Source organism: Vespula vulgaris, chromosome 13 (assembly GCF_905475345.1).
Source record: "Vespula vulgaris chromosome 13, iyVesVulg1.1, whole genome shotgun sequence".
In the NCBI taxonomy this organism is placed as follows: Eukaryota; Metazoa; Arthropoda; class Insecta; order Hymenoptera; family Vespidae; genus Vespula; species Vespula vulgaris.
The window spans coordinates 2,775,001-2,797,500 of NC_066598.1; the positions used below are offsets into that span (position 1 = coordinate 2,775,001).

The window sequence follows — 22,500 nt, forward strand, 5'->3', positions numbered from 1 at the left end:
CAGTACACTCAACTAGTGCCCGAGGATATGACTCAAAGAGAAGTCTCATACTTTATGGCTACCTAGAGCTAGATGACTCTTGCAACGTCGGACTCTTTTCGTTAATAGAAAACAAAAAAGAAAAGAAAAAGAAATACAAAAAAAGAGCAAAAAAAGAAAGAAAAGAAAATAGAGAAATAAAAATAAGAAAAAGGAAAGAGAAAACATTGACTTTCTATTTGATGCGAACTACCCTTTTCTTTTCCTTTTCTTTCTTTATAAAGGTAATAAACCTTTGACTATGTATATCGTGAAATTCTTAATGATAAACGTTCTGAAAATTTGTTCGTTAATATATAATGATATCTTTGTAGATTTTAAATTGCCCTAATCACTGTTATCTATATATAATAAGTTTCTAATAACGTGGAGTTATCCAAAAATGTATTATTGTATATGAAAAAAGTAAATTTTTCAATAAAGAGAAATCTCATTAATTAACGTCTCGTTAATTATTATGGTATAAAACGTGGAAGGTTCTGTTCTCTTAGCTCGCTACTTTGTTTTGTTATCAAGTTTGTTATCTCCTGTCTGTTATTTTGCTAGGATAGGGTTAAGTAGGAGTAAAAAGAAAGATTGCATTTCAATCAAAGACCGATAACTAATTAAGAAGAAAGTTTAGAGAAAATCATCCGGGCAGTGGTTCGATGAATTCCACGGTATAAACGACCCGATAATACCGAGTTATGTATGGTATTCGGCTTTTAAACAAGCTAATGCGCTAGCAGAGAATTCGCTTGGAATTTAATCAACCTCTGATCCATCTTGTTCGATGACACCGTTCTCAGACTCATATTTAATTCTGACACCGGCGATGGATCATATTTAATTCGATTAAAAATTAACCAACGTACTATTGATATATTTCCAATTGATCTTAGAAAGAAAAAACAACAGAAAAAGAAAACAAATATAATTAGATTGATTAAGATCATTAATATTAAAAATAAATGATTGATCGTCATCGATATTTCGAAAGAAAAGAAAAGAAAAAAAGACAAAATACGTAATTGCAGGAACGACGATGATCAAGTTTTGTTTAAATTTTCTTTTAATAGCGTTGATACAGATCGGACAATTTCTTACAACGGGAAAATAATAATACAAGGCTTCTCTATTATTCGTCGCGTGAAAATGTCCTCACGTTCGTTTTATTACCCCCTTAACATAGAGATTTTTCCATCGACGAGGAACTTTAATTTCACGCGTATTTAATAGCGTGAACTCGTACCTTTCCCCCGTCGTTTTCGAGAAACGCAACCTACAAAGGAGACGCAATTTATTCCACAGGGATCTGGAGCAACGTGTACTTCCCGGAAGCTGCTTGAACACTACTACTACGTATACTACTACGTCTACTACTACGTCTATTACGACTACGACGAAAACGACCACGACGACGACGACGACGACGACGTCGACGGGGATGGAAAGAAGAAATTACGACTTTTAACTAGGCTGATCTTCCGAGACGACGCTGGACGCTCGAAAAGCAAAACGTTTCTAGCAAGTACAAGATGAAGTACTCCTCCTTCTCCTCCTCCTATTCGTTTTTTTCCTCCTCCTCCCTTCACCACCTCTTCTTCCACTCATCTTTCATGAAAAGTACAAACTTTTAAACGAGGAGAGACGCAACGTGCTTTCATTTACAGCGTGATTCTCTGGGCAAAAATTTTCTCTCCTGCGAAAATTTTTTTACAAATTTATATACGTATTATTAGAAAGAAAAAAATATATATATACATATATATAAAGTAACGAACCAAAGGAGAAAAAACTTCGATCTAAAAGATATTAAGAATTCTTCTTTCCCCGTTCGATCTTTCTTTATATTATATATCTTTCAAGTTCTTTGCTTTTAACAAGGTGATTAATTATGAATAAGAACTACACTCCATTTTCGTATGGTTGGACATGGAAGAAGGTTTGAAATGTTTCTTTATGGGAACATAATTATTATCGAAATCGTTCAGTTCGATAACTGTCGATAATAATCATTTTTTAATTAAGAAATGCGAATATTTTTTAGAAAGCTGAAATCGGACACTATTTTAATATTTTACTTAAAAAAATATATATATATATTCAATAATCACATTCTTCTTTTAAATAAAGATTTTCCATGAGAATGATATTATTTATCTTTTCATCCACTTTCTTATTTCCCCTTTCTCTCCCTCCCTTTCTTCGCAATTTCTCGCTAAATTAGAAATAAATATGATGAATAAATAAAAGGAAGATTGTAACCGTGCAGTGGACGAACGACGGTAATTAGAAAAGAAAATAGTGAGTTTAATAAACCGAGTGCAAAAGATAAGAAAGAAGATCCAACGTTGCTGGTCCACGTCATAAAGGTAACTCTTTCTACCTTTTCAATCCTTCGTGGTAGAAACAAAGGACCATGAGAGACCGCGTACAAGAAGAAGGAGGGAAAACAAGAAGGATTATGGGTCACATGGCTTCGCGGTGACTCTCTTCCGTTAAAATTATTACTCCTCGTATATCGTCGTACCAGTCGCATTCTGGTTACCTGCATTGCTTTTACCTCGTCCTGTTTTCAGTTTTTTTTTTGTTCCTTCCAATCTACTTATACTCGTAATACTCTCTTAAAATAACTTTCAGAAAAATGTTCATAGTTTTTTCTTCCTTATTTTTTCCCTTTTTATAGATATAAATATACATTAAATCCGAAGTAAAAAAGATAATAATAATTTTTAGTAATTATAAAGATTCTGAAATTGATTAATAAAAAATGATGGAGCGTTAAAAGAGAAAAGAGAAAGAGAGAGAGAGAGAGAGAGAGAGAAAGAATTTCGAAATATCAACGAACAATATCTTTTACAACTTTCTTGCAAAACCTTTTTTTTCTTTTGCTTTTCTTTTCTTATCTTTTCTTTTCTTTTCTTCATTCTCGTCTTACAAACTTCTCAAAGGAGCTGTAAGAGGCAAAGTATAAGACCACGTCAATAAAGAAATATTACAACATTCCACTTTGTACAACGGACCTTATGAGATTATTATGTCTCTATCTCATTCTCCTTTTCTTTCTTTCTCTCTCTCTCTCTCATTCTCTCATTCTTTCCATCTTCCTTTGTGAAGAGAATGGAAAATTACAGTTTGAAAGTGCTAAATAGTTTATATTTCGATGAATGATTAATTTCTTAGATTGTAGAAAATAACTAGAAGAATTTCTTCAAAATAGTTGTCTGGCTTGATAATCAAGAATATTATTTTAATATTTTCCATTTTCGTAAGTGACAACCAAGATAGAAAGTGCACGAGTAGAAGAGACTTTTTACTTTTTACTAGTATGCTATGCCGCACACGCCATAGTAGTTCTCTAGAGCAGAGAAAACTAGAACGTGTAAATAATAAATGAAGCACGGCCACTCGCTTGAGAACCGTTTAAAAACCTTGTACCACGAGAAAAAAGAAAAAGAGAGATAGAAAGAGAAAGAGAAAGAGAGAGAAAGAGAGAGAAGGAGAAAGAGAGAAAGAGAGAGAGGGAGAGAAAGAGAGGAGGGGAGAGAGAAAGACTGGCCAAGGGTTTGTCCCTTTTTCGGTTGTAACAAGACGACCTCGACGAAAGCGAACGCATTTATACTTTATCAATTCCTGTCGTGGACACTTGCCCACTAACGAGCGTGTAAAATAAACTTGGCACTTTAAAAATAGAGTACTACAATTAATAAATCGCTTTTTGCTTTATGACTTCCTTGAGAAACATCATTAACCCTTTTGAATATATATGCTCGTTGGTTGAAACATGAGAAAAAAGAGAAAAAAAAACAACAATAATAATTATATACTGTAATTAGCGTTGGAAAATTAAAAAAAGAGAGAAAAAAAGAGGAAGAACAAATTTTTAATAGTAACGAGAAGCTTCCAATTTTATAAAAAAAAAAAAAATCTTAGAAACTCTTTCTGTCTTATTTATATATGCACACACACACACACATATAATTTTACGAGTTTTTAAAAAATATCTTCTTTAAAAAAATTACACAGACACGTACATACACACACACACACACATACACACACACACACACACACACACATATATATAAAAGTTGGGAAGATCAGCAAAAAGTTGTTAATCTTTCTGTTCGATAATCTTTCAGCATCGCAAGGATCACGACCGTTAGCTCTGATCGCTTTGTGCGAAGTTATTTCCTTCGGATAAAAAGGAGAAGTTGCCGATTGAAAAGGGGTTGGTCTAACATTACGAGGGTCTAAAGACGTATTTACGCGCTTCTTCGACGATCTTCTTGCCGTGCACGAGCGCAATTTCTCCGACTTCCCGCCTAGAAGCTTTCACGGATCATTTGTCCACTACCATATTAAACTTTTATCTATCGATCCATCATTTCTCTCTCTCTCTCTCTCTCTCTCTTTTTCTCTCGTTCGTTGGTTCGTTCGTTGGTTCGTTCGTTCCGTGCTCGATCGTACACGACCACAGAAAACGAAGAAAGTTACATAGATCACTGATGCCTTCTCCGACCACTACCTATTTACCACCGAGACCCTTCTCGATCCCTTTTTCAATCCTTGTGCTACTTTATATCTTTCGTCGATGATATTACGTATCTTAATAACGTACATATTATTTTAAAAAAAGAAAATATTAATTATTTTTATTATTTCGTTCCCTCTTTTTTCTGTTTCTTTTTTATAGATATACAGATAAGAATTTCTTTCTCGCGAAAGAAAAAGAAAAGTAATTCCAAAGGTCTTGTTTTCGATCGTCACGATTTTCATTTTACGAATTTGCAAATATTATATATATATATATATTTACTTTTTTTTTCTTGTATGTTAAAATAGTTTAGCTCTGCTTTACATAATCTGAAAAATTACTTAGCTGAAGAAATTCGAAGATATTCTCGATTGTGTGCTCTCTCGAGCGAAATAAAACGTAGAAAGTCGGTCGAGCCAAAACGATTAGAAGTTTTCAAGTGGCGGACCACGTCGAGGTCGTAACACCGACGATTCTCCGATGTTCGAGGAATTCAAAGTTACGAGTACACGAGCGTAAGACGAGCGTGTAAACGGCGAGCGTACGGCGCCGATGAAAAGGACGAGAAAGCTCAGCTTTAAAAGCTACGGGGAGCTTGCTAGCAGCAAATAGTTAGAAAAGAGGAAGAGGAACAGGAAGAAAGAGAGAGAGAGAGAGAGAGAGAGAGAGAAAAGGAAAGAGAGAGGAAGAAAAAGAGAGACATTGCTGCTACTACCTTCTAGGAGTCTAAATGAGGAGTCATAATTTTCACTCTGGCGACGCGTCTCGCCACTGCGTCCCATAATCCCTTCTTCTCCTCTTCCCTTTCCCTTTTCCCTTTCCTTCTTCCTTCCTTCCTTCCTTCCTTCCTTCCTTCCTTCCTTTCTTCCTTCTTCGAAAAGCTCCGTTTCTGAAACTCAGCGAGCTTGCAAAGAGTCGCTATCCTCTTTCTATCTCTATCTCTATCTCTATCTCTATCTCTATCTCTTTCTCTTTCTCTTTCCGTTCATCGTCGACTTTCCAACTCGTCGACGATGCAAGTGCGGTTTCCGTGCTGCGTTATGACTTTGATCTACGTAGGACATAATCGAGTTTTACCAAGGATTTCCTTAATTCTTTTCAAAACGTATCATCGTGGAAAATACACATTAGGAAACTCGATCGATCGTAAAAAGCTTATGAATTTTCTTTTCCACTTTCTTCTTATTTTTCTTTACTTCATTTTTATTTCTTTATTTATTTTTTTTTTTTTTACTCCATTAATATCGAACCACGGGTTCGAATCGATTACAACGTTTAGAAAAATTTCGTCGATAATCTTATGTAGACACTGTTAATTTGATTGTACGAGAAAGGAAAAAAAGAAGGAAAAACAAAATGGAAAAAATAAATAATAAATAGAAAAGAAATAAATAATACACGTGCCAAGAAGAAACGATTAATAATCGAATCCAGTTACAAGTAAGAATCGAAGGAACTTTATCTGAAGGAAAAAAAAGGGAAAGAGAAAGAAAAAAAAAAAAGAAAGAAAGGAAGTCGAGAGAATCATTAACGAATTCTTCTGCATTCCTTACTCCTTCTTACATCCTGTTCTCTCTTTCGTAACTTTTACGAGACGAGTCTAGTCGCGTGCACCAGCAACCCGATACATCAACGCTCGGGACCACCACCTTTCGAGGGTTGCAGCAAATTTATAACTCCTACTTTCTCCTCCATCCTCCTTTTCCATCCTCCTCCTCTTTCACTTCCTTCTCTCGTCATTCGAACTCGTACCTCTTTACCCTCTTTTTCAACTTTTATCCGCTTCTTCCTGGCTCGGGCAACCTCCGAACACGAAACTTTATAATTTTATCGGCGAACGCACTCTTCGTCTCAGCATCCATCCATTAGTGCTAATTTACCGGCACTTTTAGTAAAGATCTCTTCTACTTATCCTCGGTAGAAATAGAGAAAAAGAGAGAGAGAGAGAAAAGAAAAGAAAGTGTAAAGAATAAACAGTTAAAAAGAAAGGGAAGGACGAAGAAGAAAAAAAAAGAAAACAAGTAGTGATCTAGTCCGATCGTTTTCAGATTTTCTATCGAATGCAACGAGTCGACTGCGATTCTTCACTTTTACGAGTAGACTATTTTCTGAAACGTGCTAGGAGCTTAGAGAGAACGTAGCAAGAAAGACAAATACGGCAGTCGGCCCGTCGTAACTTTCCTTGCCAAACGTTTCTTTTCTCTTTCTTTCTTTCTCTCTCTTTCTCTCTCAACCTCGTTTTCCTACTTTCGAAGAAATTCTCTCAGCGCGAATCCTTTTTTTTTCTTCTTCTTCTTTTTCTTTTTCTTTTTCTTCTTCCTCTTCTTCTTCTTCCTCTTCTTCATTTTATTCTTCCTCCTCTCCGTCCCGAAAGATTCGGTACCCAAGCTCGTTCGTTTCTTCTCCCATCTCTATTTGGTGGAATGTCTCTTGTGGGTCAAAAGGTGAGCGTGTTTCACGAGAACGTTCACGCGTTATGCATGGCGGTAAGCATAGACCAGACAGAAGCTTTCCCGTTCCCACAATCCGTCCTCGCCCTTTCGCTTTACCCTCTTGCTTTCCCACGAGTCATGAAAGTCTTATGACACCCTGCCGGAAGGTCCGTTACCTCGCAATTCCCGGCGCGAACTTCAATGAAAATGAGATATCCTTGTGCTTGAACCTAACGCATAGACTCGAATGTGCCTGGCTAATGTGACACGAGTCAACCGAAATTAATGCGACAGCTGGATGAATTAACTCTGTCCCTTTAATTATCTGTCGTATTTACATCTGTCTTTTCCGTAAAAAAAACAGACACAAAATTATTCGTAGAATAAAACCGTACTATTGTACGTCATCTATCTAATCTAATTAAGTAACGATTCAACGATAACAAGACAATATCCGATTATTATATATCTTCCTATAACTATCATACGTATGTAACGATGATGATGATGACAAGAGATATATCATTTCGGATAATCCTTTCTCTTCTTTCATCGAGGCCTATTTCGTAAATACGTAAGTACGTATAGATATATACACATACGTACATACATAGGTATATACATATGTGAGAATACATATAGGCCGTATAATTCCTATTGCCTTCCATTTTCTGTTCAACTCCCACCGCAACCTCGAGTCAGCCAGCCGCAAAATGTATCATCCCGCAGTTTGTACTTCCCGGTTAAATTAGATTTTATTGGACTGTTATCCATTCTACGTATCTCTAACCCTCCCTCCCTCCACCCACTCTTCTCCTCCCTATTCCCTTCACCGTCCCCGAAAGTAGTTTCGACCGAGGCAATCACGATCGCAGTTTTCTGCCAGAATTCGAGACTCGATTCCAACGAATTGCAGACAATGAACGGAACGAGCGTATTCCGGAATGTGTGGTCAATCCGTTTTCAAGATCGAATACAAGTGCCTAATCATTCCTGGTTTTACACCGAAGACCGAAAAACAATTTACTATAGCCGATTCGCTTTTATTCGAATACGGAGTCTATACGTCGAGGTACTAATCGTATCTCTGTTTCTCTTCCTCTCTCTTCCTTTTTTACTCTGTATCCTCTAATAGCGAAACTTGTTACCATGGGAGAACAATTCTAAACTGTCGGATAACGAAAAGTTCGATACACAACGCGCCAATTATATCTCCATCGACCACTAGGAAGCCCAAAAAAAGCTTCGTTTTCGTCAATCCGACATTTTCGTCGATCCGTAATTTCGTATCGTCGGGCTCGTTACGAAGGATTTAATAGAAACACAAAGCGACGATCGGTAGGACTCTTCTACGATAGCTCGTTAAAAAGTAGAAGATTAAAATAAAAAGGAATATAAAAAAGAGCAGGAAGCATAAAAAAAAGAAGAAAAAAAATAAACAGAAAAGAGAAAAAGAAATAATGATAAATCAACTTCGAGCGAGAGTCTCGTACAACGGGGAATTATGTTTCATTTTTTCCTTTTTGTTTTCCACCCTTCTCATTCTTCTTTTCTTTTCCTTCGAAAAAGAATTTTTTTCACTACGTTGTTGAACTTTTTATAAAGGAAAACGTTTCAACGTCAAGCTGGATATAGCCAAGGTTGAGAAGATGATAGGAAGAAGGAAAAAGAGCTATGTTAAAGCTACGCTATTCGCGAGGTAACTTTCTTCGATAGCTTCTAGTCGACGTAGACAAACTGATAGAACTTTGGTAAAAATGTGAGCAACGTCCTTCCGAGTCACGTTACCGTCTCTTTACGCGTACAAAAGACGATACCAAACCCTTGCCATGTGATAACGAACGTCCCGACGAGCCTAACGTCGTTTTACAACTTCTTACGAGGCATCCTACCGAATAAAGCACAAAAAGAAAACTCGCTAACAGCACGTTGCTTTTCCTTCCTAGAAAATTCCTCCTCCCGTACGGCGTTACTATACTAAAGCGAGAGTAGTCTAGCTAACGATAATTGCCGTCTCTTCGTCTTCTCTCTCTCCTAACGGAAGTCGTCGAAAAAACTGCTACGCTTTGGCATAGACCGACGAGACTTTTCGTCGGAGCCTGACTACGTAATAAAAAGTGGAACTTTTATTCCTTCACTTTTCATTTACTTTAACATTATTTTTCAATATTATTGCATCTTCGTTGTTATATAAATTATTTTTTATTATTATTGAAATTCGTAAATCGTCTTTTGAAACAACAAAAAAATTACTTTTGCAAAATGATTGTTATTTGTCATATTAACTGTCGCAGAGAAAGAATTTACTATTATTAATTTTTAATGTATTTTTCAATTTTATTAATTCATTATTAAATCGTGCTTTTATACTTTTTCAGTCGATTCAATTTCGACTTCAACAAGTAATAAAATAACAAATTCTATCTAACACACTAAGCCAAATTTCGTACCGTAGCCACACGTTGTAAAACCTAGTTCTCGAAAGATCTCGCTGATCAAAGTTTCGTGAGGGGAAACGTATCGCAGTTGCACGAAGTAACTTCCAGCGAAGCGTTACTTAATGGCAACCCACGAGTGGACGACCTGCTTGTGCCGTTCTACACAGTTCTTCCTGCGGAAGTTACTCTAAAACATTAATACGCGTTGCTTTGATTGTCCACCTATGTATGTAGCAGAACCGCAATGCGTACAAAACTGCTAGAGAAGAAATCGAACGAGGCCCAAACCAATCCCATGAAATAATCATTTCTTTCTCTAATATTTACAAGAGAACAAAATCTCAAGGGTAAAACATCAGTCGGAATAATCCAAAACAGAGAATCCACCTACGTTTTCCTACTACCAAGATAGGAATATTTCATGTTTATTCGAAAATTTATTGAAGATTTACAAAGTTAAACCAGACAGAGATAAATAGAGACAGAAAGAAAATAAGACGGACAGACAGAGACAGAGAGACAGAGAGAGAGAGAGAGAGAAAATTTTGAGAGATAGAAAAATTCAAATAACAGGTGTTTATTTTATATCCTATGTTACCTGATATTAAATAATAGTTCAAGAGACGTTATTAAAGAGCAACGTTATCGATCGATTGATTTTATCGAAATTCTATTCGATTAATATTTTAATTAATATTTTCCAAGGTTAAGAACATATTTCATAGTGATATTATTGCACGTCTCTTGTCTTCCTCCCACAACAAAGGATATTCCTTAACCCAAGCAAGATTACATACCAGCACTCTGTTCAACGGTAACATGCTTTGAACATCGGAGAATACTCTAGCAGATGAACATAGTACTATGATATTATATATAGAGCAAATCATGCATATACTATGTGTAACGTCTAGGTCAAGTCGCAACATGTGGTAGGAGCTATCGGATTTAACCTTTAGATGGATTAATCATACAAATCCATGAATATAATTATTTTATATATCGTCTATAATTTCCACGACAGATAGATAAATAGATAGATAGACAGGTATTTGTAATATGAGAAAATTTGTCGTTTATAAGAGAAGAAAAGGAATCGTCTCGTTCAAATACTTTGCGTTCAAATACTTATACGATTTAATGATCGCTTTTATCGTTAGACGTAAAGAAACGAAACGAAACGAAACGAAACATAAAGAAACGAAAAGAATAGAAAAGAATAGAAAAGGAGATACCTAGACGACGAGGATTTCGCTAACAGCACGAAAATGTAAGTACGCTTTACAGAGAGAATCGATCGAATCCGAAAGACCAAAGCCAATATCTCATTCTCGCTTGTGGTCTATTAGATTTCCACGTTTTCTAGCTCACCGAGGTCACCGACTCTTTTCCTTCTTTTCCTTCGAGTAAAAGAGAGAAAGAGAGAAAGAGAGACTAACGTAAATCGCGACTCTTTCAACGTCAATCCGTGAAAAGCACGCGAGATGGCCCTTATACGTTTCCGACATGCCGGACTCAGGTCTTCGTATCAAAGGAAATCGATAAATCTCAAATCGACGTGTTCTCCTCGAAGAAGAAAATCAGCTCGAACCGCACGATTTATCGATGTCCCGTATGATTTTCGCATCGACGCGATAAAGTCGATTCGGTGATGTTATAAAGGGAGAATCCAAGGGAGAATCATCCATGGGAGAGGGGGCAGAGATAGAGATAGAGATAGATAGAGAGATGGAGAGATAGATAGAGACAGAGTAACTCAGGAAGCTTTTGTAGCTAACATATTTTAAAGGTGAATCACTGAAAATCGAAATCTACGATATATTTTATGCATCTAAGAATAAGACTTTGATTTATTAATCCGATACGTACGAATAATAAGAGTCCAATCATTTTTTCGATAATAATGTTGTGGAAATAAAATATACGAGCTATTCTATATGACTCACGTTCTACGATTTCTTTTACCTATGGGTTTGCCCGGTAATATCCGACTTCCCGTCTACGTACTGGCATATTATGCCAGCTCAAGGAATAAATTTCTTCCTTCCTTCCTTCCTTCCTTCCTTCCCTTTATCGTTAACTATAACGTTAAGTTTCTTATACTGTGATAAAATACGAAGGACAGATATATGTATCTATTTTCGTAAGTTATCCATTCTTTGGATAACTTTAGATACGTTTCAAATATAGCGATAAACGATTGTTATAATTTGCAATAACTATTGTATCGATTGTTCGATGAAAATACGACGGGAATAATATGTTCAAAGTCTCGTCGATTCTTTTAAGATCTTTATCGAACTCGCTCCTATACACAAAGCTGCGTGTAATATATGCACGAAGAAAGAGAGAAATATAAATATAATATGTTCGTAGAATTCGATTTCTATGATACTTGAATTAGATCAGAACGTAAACTAGGAATTTATGCTTTGAATCTATGTTGATATCGGAAATATGATATATAATTCGATGCGATTCATTGTAACGATGAGCCTTCAACAACAAACAGTTTCACATACCTGTGCCAAGTAGATCTCTATGAAGCAATAGAAGGATAGAAAACTGGCCCGAGGCTCGCTTTTGGTTTGTCGATTGATACGAGAAAACATTATCAAAATTTCTCTCATGAAAAGGAGACTATTAATTCTCTCTCTCTCTTTCTCTTTCTATCTAATATACAAAATATGTACGCGTATACTCAAATACACCAATTAAAATACTACTAATCAGTAACTAATAAACGTAAATAAAAAATAAATAATAAATGTCTAATAAGTTTGAAATTTATACAACTTCTGAAGTTTGTTCGAGTTTCTCGAACAAGAAGTTATTTAGAGAAAAAAGAAAAAAAAAGGGGGAGAAACAAAAAAACCAAGCCGAAACAGGCTATATAATTATTCGAGTTCGTTCGACAGTTCTTTCCTTCGTAATCATCGACAATTTATTCCACTCGATCGTTATATCGATAATCGCAAAGAACGTTATCCATAATCCCTTGCAATCGGGTCTCCTTCCTATCTATTTTAACGTTACAGTTATTTATTCACGAACTCCTTTCTCTCGTGTCTACCTATTTCTGTCTCTTGAGAAAAGAGATTACAGTTGGGCACGGTTTTCACAATAGATAGAGAGAAAAGAGTAGAAACAAGTACAGGTTAGAAGACTCGTTCTTACTATCGATATCCGTTCGCTTTCTCTCTCTTCCTCTCTCTCTCTCTCTCATCCTCGAGTTTCAAGTATCTACCACTTGACGTTTACGTATTCTAACAATTACAATTCCCAACGTAATACTCTCTTTGTCTTCTCTGTTATTTCGGCGATGAATATTAAAAAATAACGAGAACGAAAAAAGAAACGAAAAAGAAAGAAAAGAGGAAGAAAAAAAGAAACGAAAAATAATAAAAGAAAAAGGAAAATAAAGAAAAGTTTATCACGTAGAGATATTTCCTTTGGAGAACTTTTGACCAAGTATTTAACGAAGAAAATTCTCTTCGCACGATTGTTACGTTTTGATAAATAAAACTTCTTTGGAAAAAAAAAAAGAAAAAAAGAAAAAGAAAAGAAAGAAGAGAAAACGAAATATATAAATGAAAGAAGAAGAAATAAAAGGGATATCACAAATACCTCGGATTAATGGTATAGTTTGTAAAAGATTGAGATATAAACGGACAGAGGACCGACGACAATGAAGAACACAAATAGCACGACATAGTGAAAAGTTCTCTTGGGGATTGAAACAAGGGTGAAGGGGAAAAGGCGAGTAGAATACTCGAGAAGCCGCGTGCAATTTCTGATGTAAACCTCTATCCACCATCGTACGAGAGAGAAATAGATAGATGGAGAGAGAAGAGAGAAGAGGGAGAGGAGAAGGAGAGAGAGAGAGAAAGCGAATACAAGCGTTTATGAGTGTTCCCTCACGATGGAGGTTGAGAAGCATAGTAACGCGCGCTTATTGTAGTTAAGCTTGAGCTTGAATACTCGGCTATTGTAATCCGAGAACGGTCGGTTGCTTCCGTAAGCTCCGGTTAGTTCCGTCGCTGGTGGCATTCGTTCCTTACAGACGGAACTCATAATTTCACATGTATAATGAATCTATCTCTGATTTCGTACAATCATTATACTCACGAATAATTACCTTCGAAACGTTGCACAAAAATTTCGAATATTTTATTAACGAAGTCACAGCAATAAATCACAGAATAATTCAACGAAAAGTTCAATTCTCGGTTTACAAAAAGAGAGAAGATAAAGAAAAAATAAATAAAAAAAAAAAGGAAGAAGAAAAAAGAGAAAAAGGAAAGAAGCGAGATAGTGGTAATTTTCTGACTGTGGCATATACCGAGCGCCGATAATAGGTTTCTTGCAAACGACCCTTTCTAAGGTTGGTAAGTTCACGTTTATCAAGCTCGGTCGTTTCGTTTCGAGTGGATCATTCTGCATCCGACACGGATTACAAGGAGGCTAGGTTTATGACCGGGCATTATTACGATCAAACTTCAGTCTGTTCAGAAATGTCGACGGTATGCTGGCTAAAGCTTAAAGACTCGCATCATCATCGTCGAAAGATAACTATGCTCGTACGTTGTATTCATAGTAAGTACATACTCCAACAACGCGTTATACTTATGTTTGCCTTCGGGTGATGAGAGGAAACTTAACTCACTTCTCGCTTCTACGTCTCACGAACTTTGTTCCCTTTCCAGTCGAATCTTCTTCTTCTTCTTCTTCTTCTTCTTTAACCACCCTTCCTTTCTCTTTACTCCGCCCTTAGTCCAGGGACACGATGGTTTTGCACGGTCACGTACCATTACCTTCTCACTGCTTCTATAACTGAATCGACGACCATCCTATTCTCTCTCTCTCTCTCTCTCTCTCTCTGTCTTTCTCTCTCTCGTTTTCTCATTCTCTCGAATACTATTGCATATGGATATTCGATCATAGAGAGATTTCCTCTCTCACTTGATTTATGTACTCTTCTCTTCTCTCGAATACCTTCTAATGATCATGTAATCTGCCAACCATTAATCGAGAAACTACCCAACCTTCAGGAATGGCTCTTTCAAATCTTCCTTTTTCATTTTCTTTTTTTCTCTCTCTCTCTCTCTCTCTCTCTCTCTCTCTCTCTCTCTCTCTCTGTCTCTTTTTCTTTGTCTTTCATTTCTTATCTTTTCTTATTTTTTTATTTATGTTTTTGTTTTTTACTTTTTTTCTTCCTTCTATTTCCCTTCTGTTCCGTTCTCGTTCTCTTCTCCTCTCTTCTCTTTTATTATTAGGTATTATTTTATTTTTCTAGAGAACAGCAAAGAGAAAGAAGAATTTGTAACTTTGTTTCAAGAGTGGAGGCAACTCGATCAAAGTATTTACCAAGCAAAGAGAGGATATTTCCGCTTGATTTTCTTTCACGTTTCTCTACCGACGAGTTACGAGGTACCAGCCCGTGTCTTACTTTCAATCGTGAGAATCTATCAATTCTCAATCCTCTTGAAATCGCGTCGTGTCGCTGCTCGGACGTAATAACGGGAAATGAAAAAAATTTACCGGCTACAAACGGCTTCGGATCTCGATGCAATAAAGGGTAGGATTTTTACGTTCCTTCGTTTGATACGAGAGTGAGAGAAGGAGAGAGTGAGAGAGAGAGAGAGAGAGAGAGAGAGAGAGAGAGAGAGAGAGAAAAGTCTCTTCTATTTCACAGAGAAAATGAACGTCCTTCTACCACGTTGAAAACTTAATGGCTGGAGTGCAATTTTTTGTGGAATTAGTTATGCACCCGTTACAATTGCTTTCATAATTCCCGTTTCCGTGCTTCCGTGCATTTTTACATAGTCAAAGATAGATAGAGAAAGGATTTTTATCATAAAAAAAAAGAAAAAATAAAATAAAGGAAAAAGATAAAAAGAAAAAAAGGGAAGAATAATAAATGTCCTCTAAAGATTAATAGAATATCAAAGGGTACTTTCCTATAATTAATATACATAATACTACTGTACGTAGGTGATGCGAAATGTTGAAATTTATTACGCGAAGGTGATAAGCAAACGCGTTATTTCTATTTACTTTTATCCATCATTATTCATCCAATCTCAATGTTTTCATTCCCCTTTCAATTGGTTTTTTAATTTTATTCGAGTTAACAGTATTATTGTACATTATGATTTCTCTTATCAAACAAGGATATTTCGAGAAAAATAATAGGAGTCGATGCTACCCCATATAGATTCAGGTGAGTGAATATTTACAGTTTAGGAGAACGAACGGTCCTGTTGGTGCAACGAAATTTATAGCATATTCCCCTTTAACCTACGTTATATGCTATAGTAAACAGTAGTGTATATAAGAGTAACCATAAACTGATCTCGAATTTAGGGGCCAAAAGGAAGGACGAAAGGGTATTTCTCTTGCTATCACGTATTTCGTTTTATAAGGGAACGTGAGAAAATTGCAAAACTTGAGGACTCAGGAACTTTCCTCATTCCATTTATCGGTGCAATTAATTTCTCCGATAATTACTTCATCGATATGACAGAGAAAGAGAGCGAAGGTAAGGAGCAAAGAGGAAGATAGTAAAAAAAAAAAAAAAAGAAAAGAGAGCAAAAAAGAAAGAGAAAGGAAAAAAGGACGCTTTAAAAGTCCTCCTTGTTGTCTATCGAACGGCCTTGCAAACATCAAAAAAAAAAAAAAAGAAAAAAGAAAAGAAAAAAAGGAGAGAAAAAAGAGCAAACCTTGCTCGATCCACGTTCTTATCTTTACCCATCGATCCTTTTTAGTCTAAAAAGTAAAAAAAAAGAAAGGAAAAAAAAGAAAAAAAAAAAAGAGATAACTAAATATAAACTCGAAGAAAAGATTATAACCTTGACCTAACGATAAGGAGACCAGAGCGTGGTATCGATCGCGCTCTTGAAAAAAAAATTGTCTACGATAGAAAAATGTATAAGTATAGTGATAGGTTGCACTAATTAATTTTAAAAGCCGAGAAGGAGGCTATTCCATGGACGTGTTCGAATCAATAGGGAAAAGTTTAGCAAAGGTTGATCGAAGAGACCTCAAAAGGTGCTTTTCTTTCCTACCTCAATTCCTCTCTTCACTCCTCCTTTCTCTCTCTCTCTCTCTCTCTCTTTCTTTCTTTCCTACGATGAATAATATTCCGAGAACAAGAAAACTTCATCATCGATTCGATCCCTCAGGGCCTACCTCATTCCTCTCCTCTCCTAGTTTTCTACGGGCCCCCTTTTTTTCGGTAGGAAACTTTTTGCTAAAGGAATATCAGGAAAATGCATCGGCTGGTGCAAACTTTATGTATCCGGCGTTGCAGGTGCACGGATAATTTAGAGCACTTACCGGGGAGTCTAGCGCATACGAAAGTAGGGTCGGCATATAAGAGCGTGTAGATACATCGCGTACCCGTGTTTTACGGTTAAACCTAAGTATCCATAGAAGAGGATGGAAGGGAGGAACGTAGTTTGGAATGAGGAAAATAGAAAGAAGATAGAGAGATAAAGAGAGAGAGAGAGAGAGAGAGATGGACGGAGATGGACAGATAGACAGACAAACAGGACGAAACGGAAAACTGAAAAGAGATGTTGCAAAAGGGAATGAAAAAAGATGAACGAAGAGGGAAGAGTAGATGGGATAGAAAGGGACGTTCATTGGTACTACTAGTAGTAGCCAGCAGGACGTTCTCTGGTCTAGCTCACATCGAGTATATATATCTACAGGATTCTCTCCTCTCTGTTACTAAAGGCTCGATCCTATTGTGTCTCTTCTCTCTCTCTCTCTCTCTCTCTCTCTCTCTCTCTCTCTCTCTCTCTCTTTCCCCAGCATACACACACACACACACAGACACATAGACACGCAGCCACGCAGCACACACCTCTTCACCGGCATTGTTACTTCCCGTTCTGTTGTTGTTCGCCCGTATTAGGAGATACATTTACATGAGTAAACACGCCCGTCTCCGGGTCCAGATACAAATTGAGATTAACGCCAGGTACCAACGCGAATATTCGAATTATTCGGCCGTGAGGATTAATTAAAGAGGATTAATAAACATGCGAGTCGTTTATGAAACTATATGACACATGTTCTTCTTTTATTTTTTTCTGATTCTTCTTCTTATTCTTCTTATTCTTTCATTTTTTTTTGTTTCTTTTTCTTTTAATTTTTTCCTTTCTTTCCTTCCTTCCTTCCTTCCTTCCTTCCTTCCTTTCCCCGTTTTCCCAAGAACGATCGATCGAACGAAAACTACTCTACGATAAAGAATTTCCTTTTCAAACGCTCTTCTCCAAGAGTAACTGGTATTCTCGTAGAAACTTCGTAGAGTCTATCGGTTAGACTCACGAAGAAAACTTATGCTCGTGTGTCTAACACTACTAAGAACGTGTTACCTGTCAACGCGCGCCCGATATTTATGTTCGATCTCCTATCCATAATCTTGGAATCTTATTTCGACGAGAAACGTATAAAATTTCTAAGAAGACGGTTAGCCTTTTCGATGCGAGAACGAAAAATATTCCCGTGGGTTCTATTCTTTGCCTTTATCCTTACGGAAAAATTATGTCTGATGCGATACGTTCCAAGGAAAATCATTAAACAGACATTGAATGTATTAAAATAATTTAGAATATAAAAAATTCTTTTGTTTTCCTTATCTTTTTTCTTCTCTCTCTCTCTCTCTCTCTCTCTCCCTCCCTCTCTCTAACACTCTCTCCATAAAATCGTGTCAAGGATAACCTTAATTATCGTTTTTCGATTTTCATTAACGATAGAAACATGACGTCAATGCTTTAATGAATTTTCTCAAAGGAAATTCCACGATAAAAATAAGATACCTGTCCCTTAATAAATCGTCTCGGTTAATCAGTAAGGAAAATGTAAGAAAACAGGAAAAAGATAAAACCGGCAAAAGAAAAGATAAAAATAATATTACCTTGTAAATAAATACGTTTCTCCTATTCTCCTACGGCGAACACGTTTGACAAGATGATTAAGAAGGGTTTATTAATTATAAGCCGAGCGATATGCACTTACTGGTTGCGCTGACAGCCGGCCCGATGACCGAGTACCTGGGGTTACCAGTAACGGCCCCTGGGACGACCTTGTCCAGCTCTGAAACACATTATTGTAATTATCCCTGGAATATACAGTGCCGTTAATTACGACAGGGAGAGTTGCGTGTACGATAGAACACGGGCAATCTGCCTTAATACGAACGGTTTCGGTCCATGATTTATGGCACCGTAAACACCAACATCCTTTTCAACATTTTTATTAAGACTTACTACGGTAATACTCTATTATCATTCATATCTCAACCCGTCGCGATGCAACTTTAACGAAATCCCGTCATCAACGTTTTCGCTCTAACAAAGATGAGTTAATTGTTATTTACGATCGGTATTTATTACAAAGATCTAAGAGTAATTATAAATCATGATGGATCGGATTATAAAATTACGAGAAATCAAATGCGAACGTTCATTTCTCGCGGAAGTATTCCCTTTTCGACCGACTAGAAAATATACGGAAAAAAAGAAAAAAAGAAAGGAGAAGGGAAAACAAAAAGGGAAGAGGAAATAAAAGGAAGAAAAAAAGAAAGGACAAAATTAGTCGAGTGTTTTACCGAATCGCAATAAATAAAGGGATGAGATGTTATTCCAAAGGTAAAAGTCTAAGGGTAATAGTCCCTTTCCATCTGGCAACAAAGGATTCATCGAGAGTCCTTGATTCTCCGCGCTCGACACTGCAGTTTCCTTTGGAAAGCTCAGCTTGCACGCGATCTTCCATACCGACGGTTAAAGAAAAGCTCGCTGTTATCGAAAGATCAATGTTTCCTACGATACCGACATTCGAAAAGCTCGACCTTAGCGTGTCGATAAAGATCTATATCGTTCTAATGATAATTTAAAGATAAAACAGAAAAGAAAAAAAAAAAGAGAAAAAATTACGAATACAAATACAAATATTAAAAGTGGTGACAATTCATCGAGTGAAATACGAGCTGAAAATACGAATGAAATGAATTTCTTTCATCCCTCGATCCCACTTTTCTCTCCACCCCTTTTTTTCTCTTGTTTAATCGAATCGACGAAACTATCTTCGACATTCTCATAAACCTATATATCATCGTTCCAAAGCTTCAATCAAGTTAAAAATAAATAGGCAGATAAGAGTATGAAAATTTTCGTAAATTTCATTCGTAATAGAATTCGACGTAACCAACCAGGATGAGGTGCATCGTCCAATGGCTGAAATTGGAACATCGCCTTGAAGCCTTGGCCAGGCCACTCGGAATTAGCGACGAACTCGACGTAGAGGTCTGGCCCTGTGCTGAGTACTTCCACTTCTGCTCCTTGGTTGCAAAGCACGGCTATTGTGGGCGTTCCTGAGTCCGTTCCGTCGTGCACCCTGATTAAATCTGCTCTATTCAGACAACTGTAACAGAGAGGAAGATACCTTTCGTTAACGATGATAACTTATCACTAGCTTAGTAACCGAATAATTCGTACGGTTGAAAGGAAAGACGAAGAGCGAGAGCTTCTCTACGTCAATTCTTGCTATTCGTTCTCTCGAACGAAAGGATCATCGTCTTCTTTCTTTCGCTATATATTTTCGCATATCTAATCACAAATTAAAATTCTTATTTTTAGTGTTTTTGTTTAATTCTTCAATTTTTTTTCTTCACAAAGAAATTAAAGAACGATCAATTGACATCTCACTGATAATTAAAACCCGACGCATATAACGAAAGAATATAACGTGATCAAAAGAAATTTTAAAGCTAGCCTTATAGATATACTACTCTATTAACGATAATTAACAATTTTAAACGAGTAAACGATGGTTTATATATTTCAGAAAGATTGATTCGGACTTTTCTTTCTCTCTCTCTCTCTCTCTATATATATATACACACATATATATCTTTAGATTTGTCGTTTTTCTTAGATACATATATCCTTCGAAGAAGGTCAAAGAGATAAGACTGGCGAAAACGTGTAGAATAGAAAGACGACTAAAAGAAGATAACGAGGGTTGGGAGACATGTAAAAGAAGGAGAAACGAAGTAGAAAGAGAAAGAGAGAGAAAGACAGATAGAGAGGACATCGAAGGTGATACCCCAAAGAGCGTGTAGAGCGACCAAACGAGGATTAGAAAGAGAGAGAGAGAGAGAAAGAGAGAAGATGAGAGGACAGAGCCGATGTCGATAGCCAACACGATTCCTTTTATAGACGTATACATAGACTACTTTGCTCGATCGGCCGAAAGAGAATTACTTTCTCGTAGCTCCGCCTTACCCACGAACAGTAGAAAGAGAAAGATAGAGATATGTAGAAGAAGAAAAAAGGAGGAATAAAGAAAAAAAAGAAAAGAAAAAGAAAAAAGAAGAAAAGAAAGGGAGAAGAAAACCTTTTTTCGAGATCGGACGTACTCTACGGAAGAAAAATCCTACGATCGATTAAAACGTCTTGATCGATGAGGACAAACGGTGCGAAAAAGGAGGAGAGAAAGGATAGTTATAGTAGAAAGGGGACGAGGAATAATCTTATTACTCGCACGGTTTAAGCAATTACGTTGACAGAGAAAGATTATCGTAGAAAGGAGCCAGAGATTAAAGAGCATTCTCGCCCTTTTCGTCGTTCTTGTGCATTTCCTTGAGCTCCTTGTGTTCCCTTTCCACATCTCTCTCTCTCTCTCTCTCTCTCTCTCTCTCTTTAACTCTCTCTCTCTTTTCCTCTTTACCTCTCTTCTCTTTATCTCTCTCTCTTTCCTCTCTTTTTTTTTTCATTCCCTTTACTATCTCCCCGATTCCACTCGGATTTTCCTCTCTAGGTGCACGAGCGATCTTTTTCCACGTACGTAGATATCTACCGTTTTGAGTTCAAGTGTCTCGTAAAACTTGATACGAGGATCTTTTTTTCTTCTTTTTCCTCTCCTCTCTTTTTCTTTTTTTTCCTTATCCCTTCTTCCCCTCTCAATCACGACGCATATAATAATACCTTTGTTAATCCTTTTCCTTCTATTCGATATAATCTTCAGATAAATTCAACGATCGCGATTAAAATCTGCGATAAAGGAGATATAGGGAAAACGAATTGTTATGTCACGGTCTATGACAAGAGGGAAAAAGAGTGGAAAAAGAAAAGAAAGAAAAAAGGAAATAAAAGGAGAGAAAAAAAAAGGAAAAAGAGTGATGAATTTTGATCGAAAGAATGATACGAGTTCGAAGAAATCGACACATCTCCTTTATGACTATGCCAGATTCGTATAGGTGTGTCCTATACACCAATAATCCACGTACGAGCTTTAGTGCGAATGTGTGTATCGAGTGGCTGGCAGAGAAGAGTCTCTCGGTATCCATCAGCTCTATTCAGGATAATATCCGAGTGCGTCTGACAGAGCGGCTTAACGCTGATATATCGAAGCATTTCTCAACTCGGCCTTTCACGCTCTTCCCGAGTTTTACCACAAGCTTCGCTTTTCTAAACGTTATCGAACTCACTCGAGATTAAGAGAGTGAGAGGTACAGAGAAAGAGAGAGAGAGAGAGAGAGAGAGAGAGAGAGAGAGAGGAAAGATTAAAATCTAATATGAATTCGTCGATTTTTTGCTTATTTTTTTCTCTTCTTGCTTCTCTTCTTCATTCCTTTTTATTTCTTCTCGTGTTCCTTTTTTTCTCCTCTTTCAATCAATACAACATTATCAAAAGAGAGAAGGAACGAGTTTTATAAATTTTTCATTAAAAAAAAGATACAAAAATCGTACGAGAAATTTTTCCATATTTTTCTAACAAACGCAGTCGATCATTTTTTCGTAACGATATATCGCTTTTCACTCTCACATCTCGTTTCTTTCATTTTTTACGTCTTGTTTACGTATACTTAGACTTTACTAATGATATAGTACTACGTTGAAATTGTTCATTATTCGCACCTGGCCGAGCACGCCTCGACAATCAAATTTTGTTCATTAACAGACAACATGCACTGTTTCTCCTTCCTTCTCTTCCTCTCTCTATCACTCTCTCTCTCTCTCTCTCTCTCTCTCTCTCTCTCTCTTTCTCTCTCTCTCACGTC

The 22,500-nt window shown here is 36.7% G+C and overlaps 1 protein-coding gene across 2 annotated transcripts in view; it reads right to left on the minus strand.

The window, feature by feature from the left end:
• Positions 1 to 22,500, minus strand: part of LOC127068319 (suppressor of lurcher protein 1) — a 299,973-nt gene that overhangs the window by 128,159 nt on the left and 149,314 nt on the right. For both annotated transcript variants that reach the window (XM_051004344.1, XM_051004343.1), the window contains exons 8-9: positions 19,648 to 19,859; positions 18,456 to 18,533 (exon numbers count right to left, since the gene is read on the minus strand). In XM_051004344.1, the coding sequence (XP_050860301.1) occupies positions 18,456 to 18,533; positions 19,648 to 19,859 (290 nt within the window). The remainder of the gene's footprint in view (positions 1 to 18,455; positions 18,534 to 19,647; positions 19,860 to 22,500) is intronic.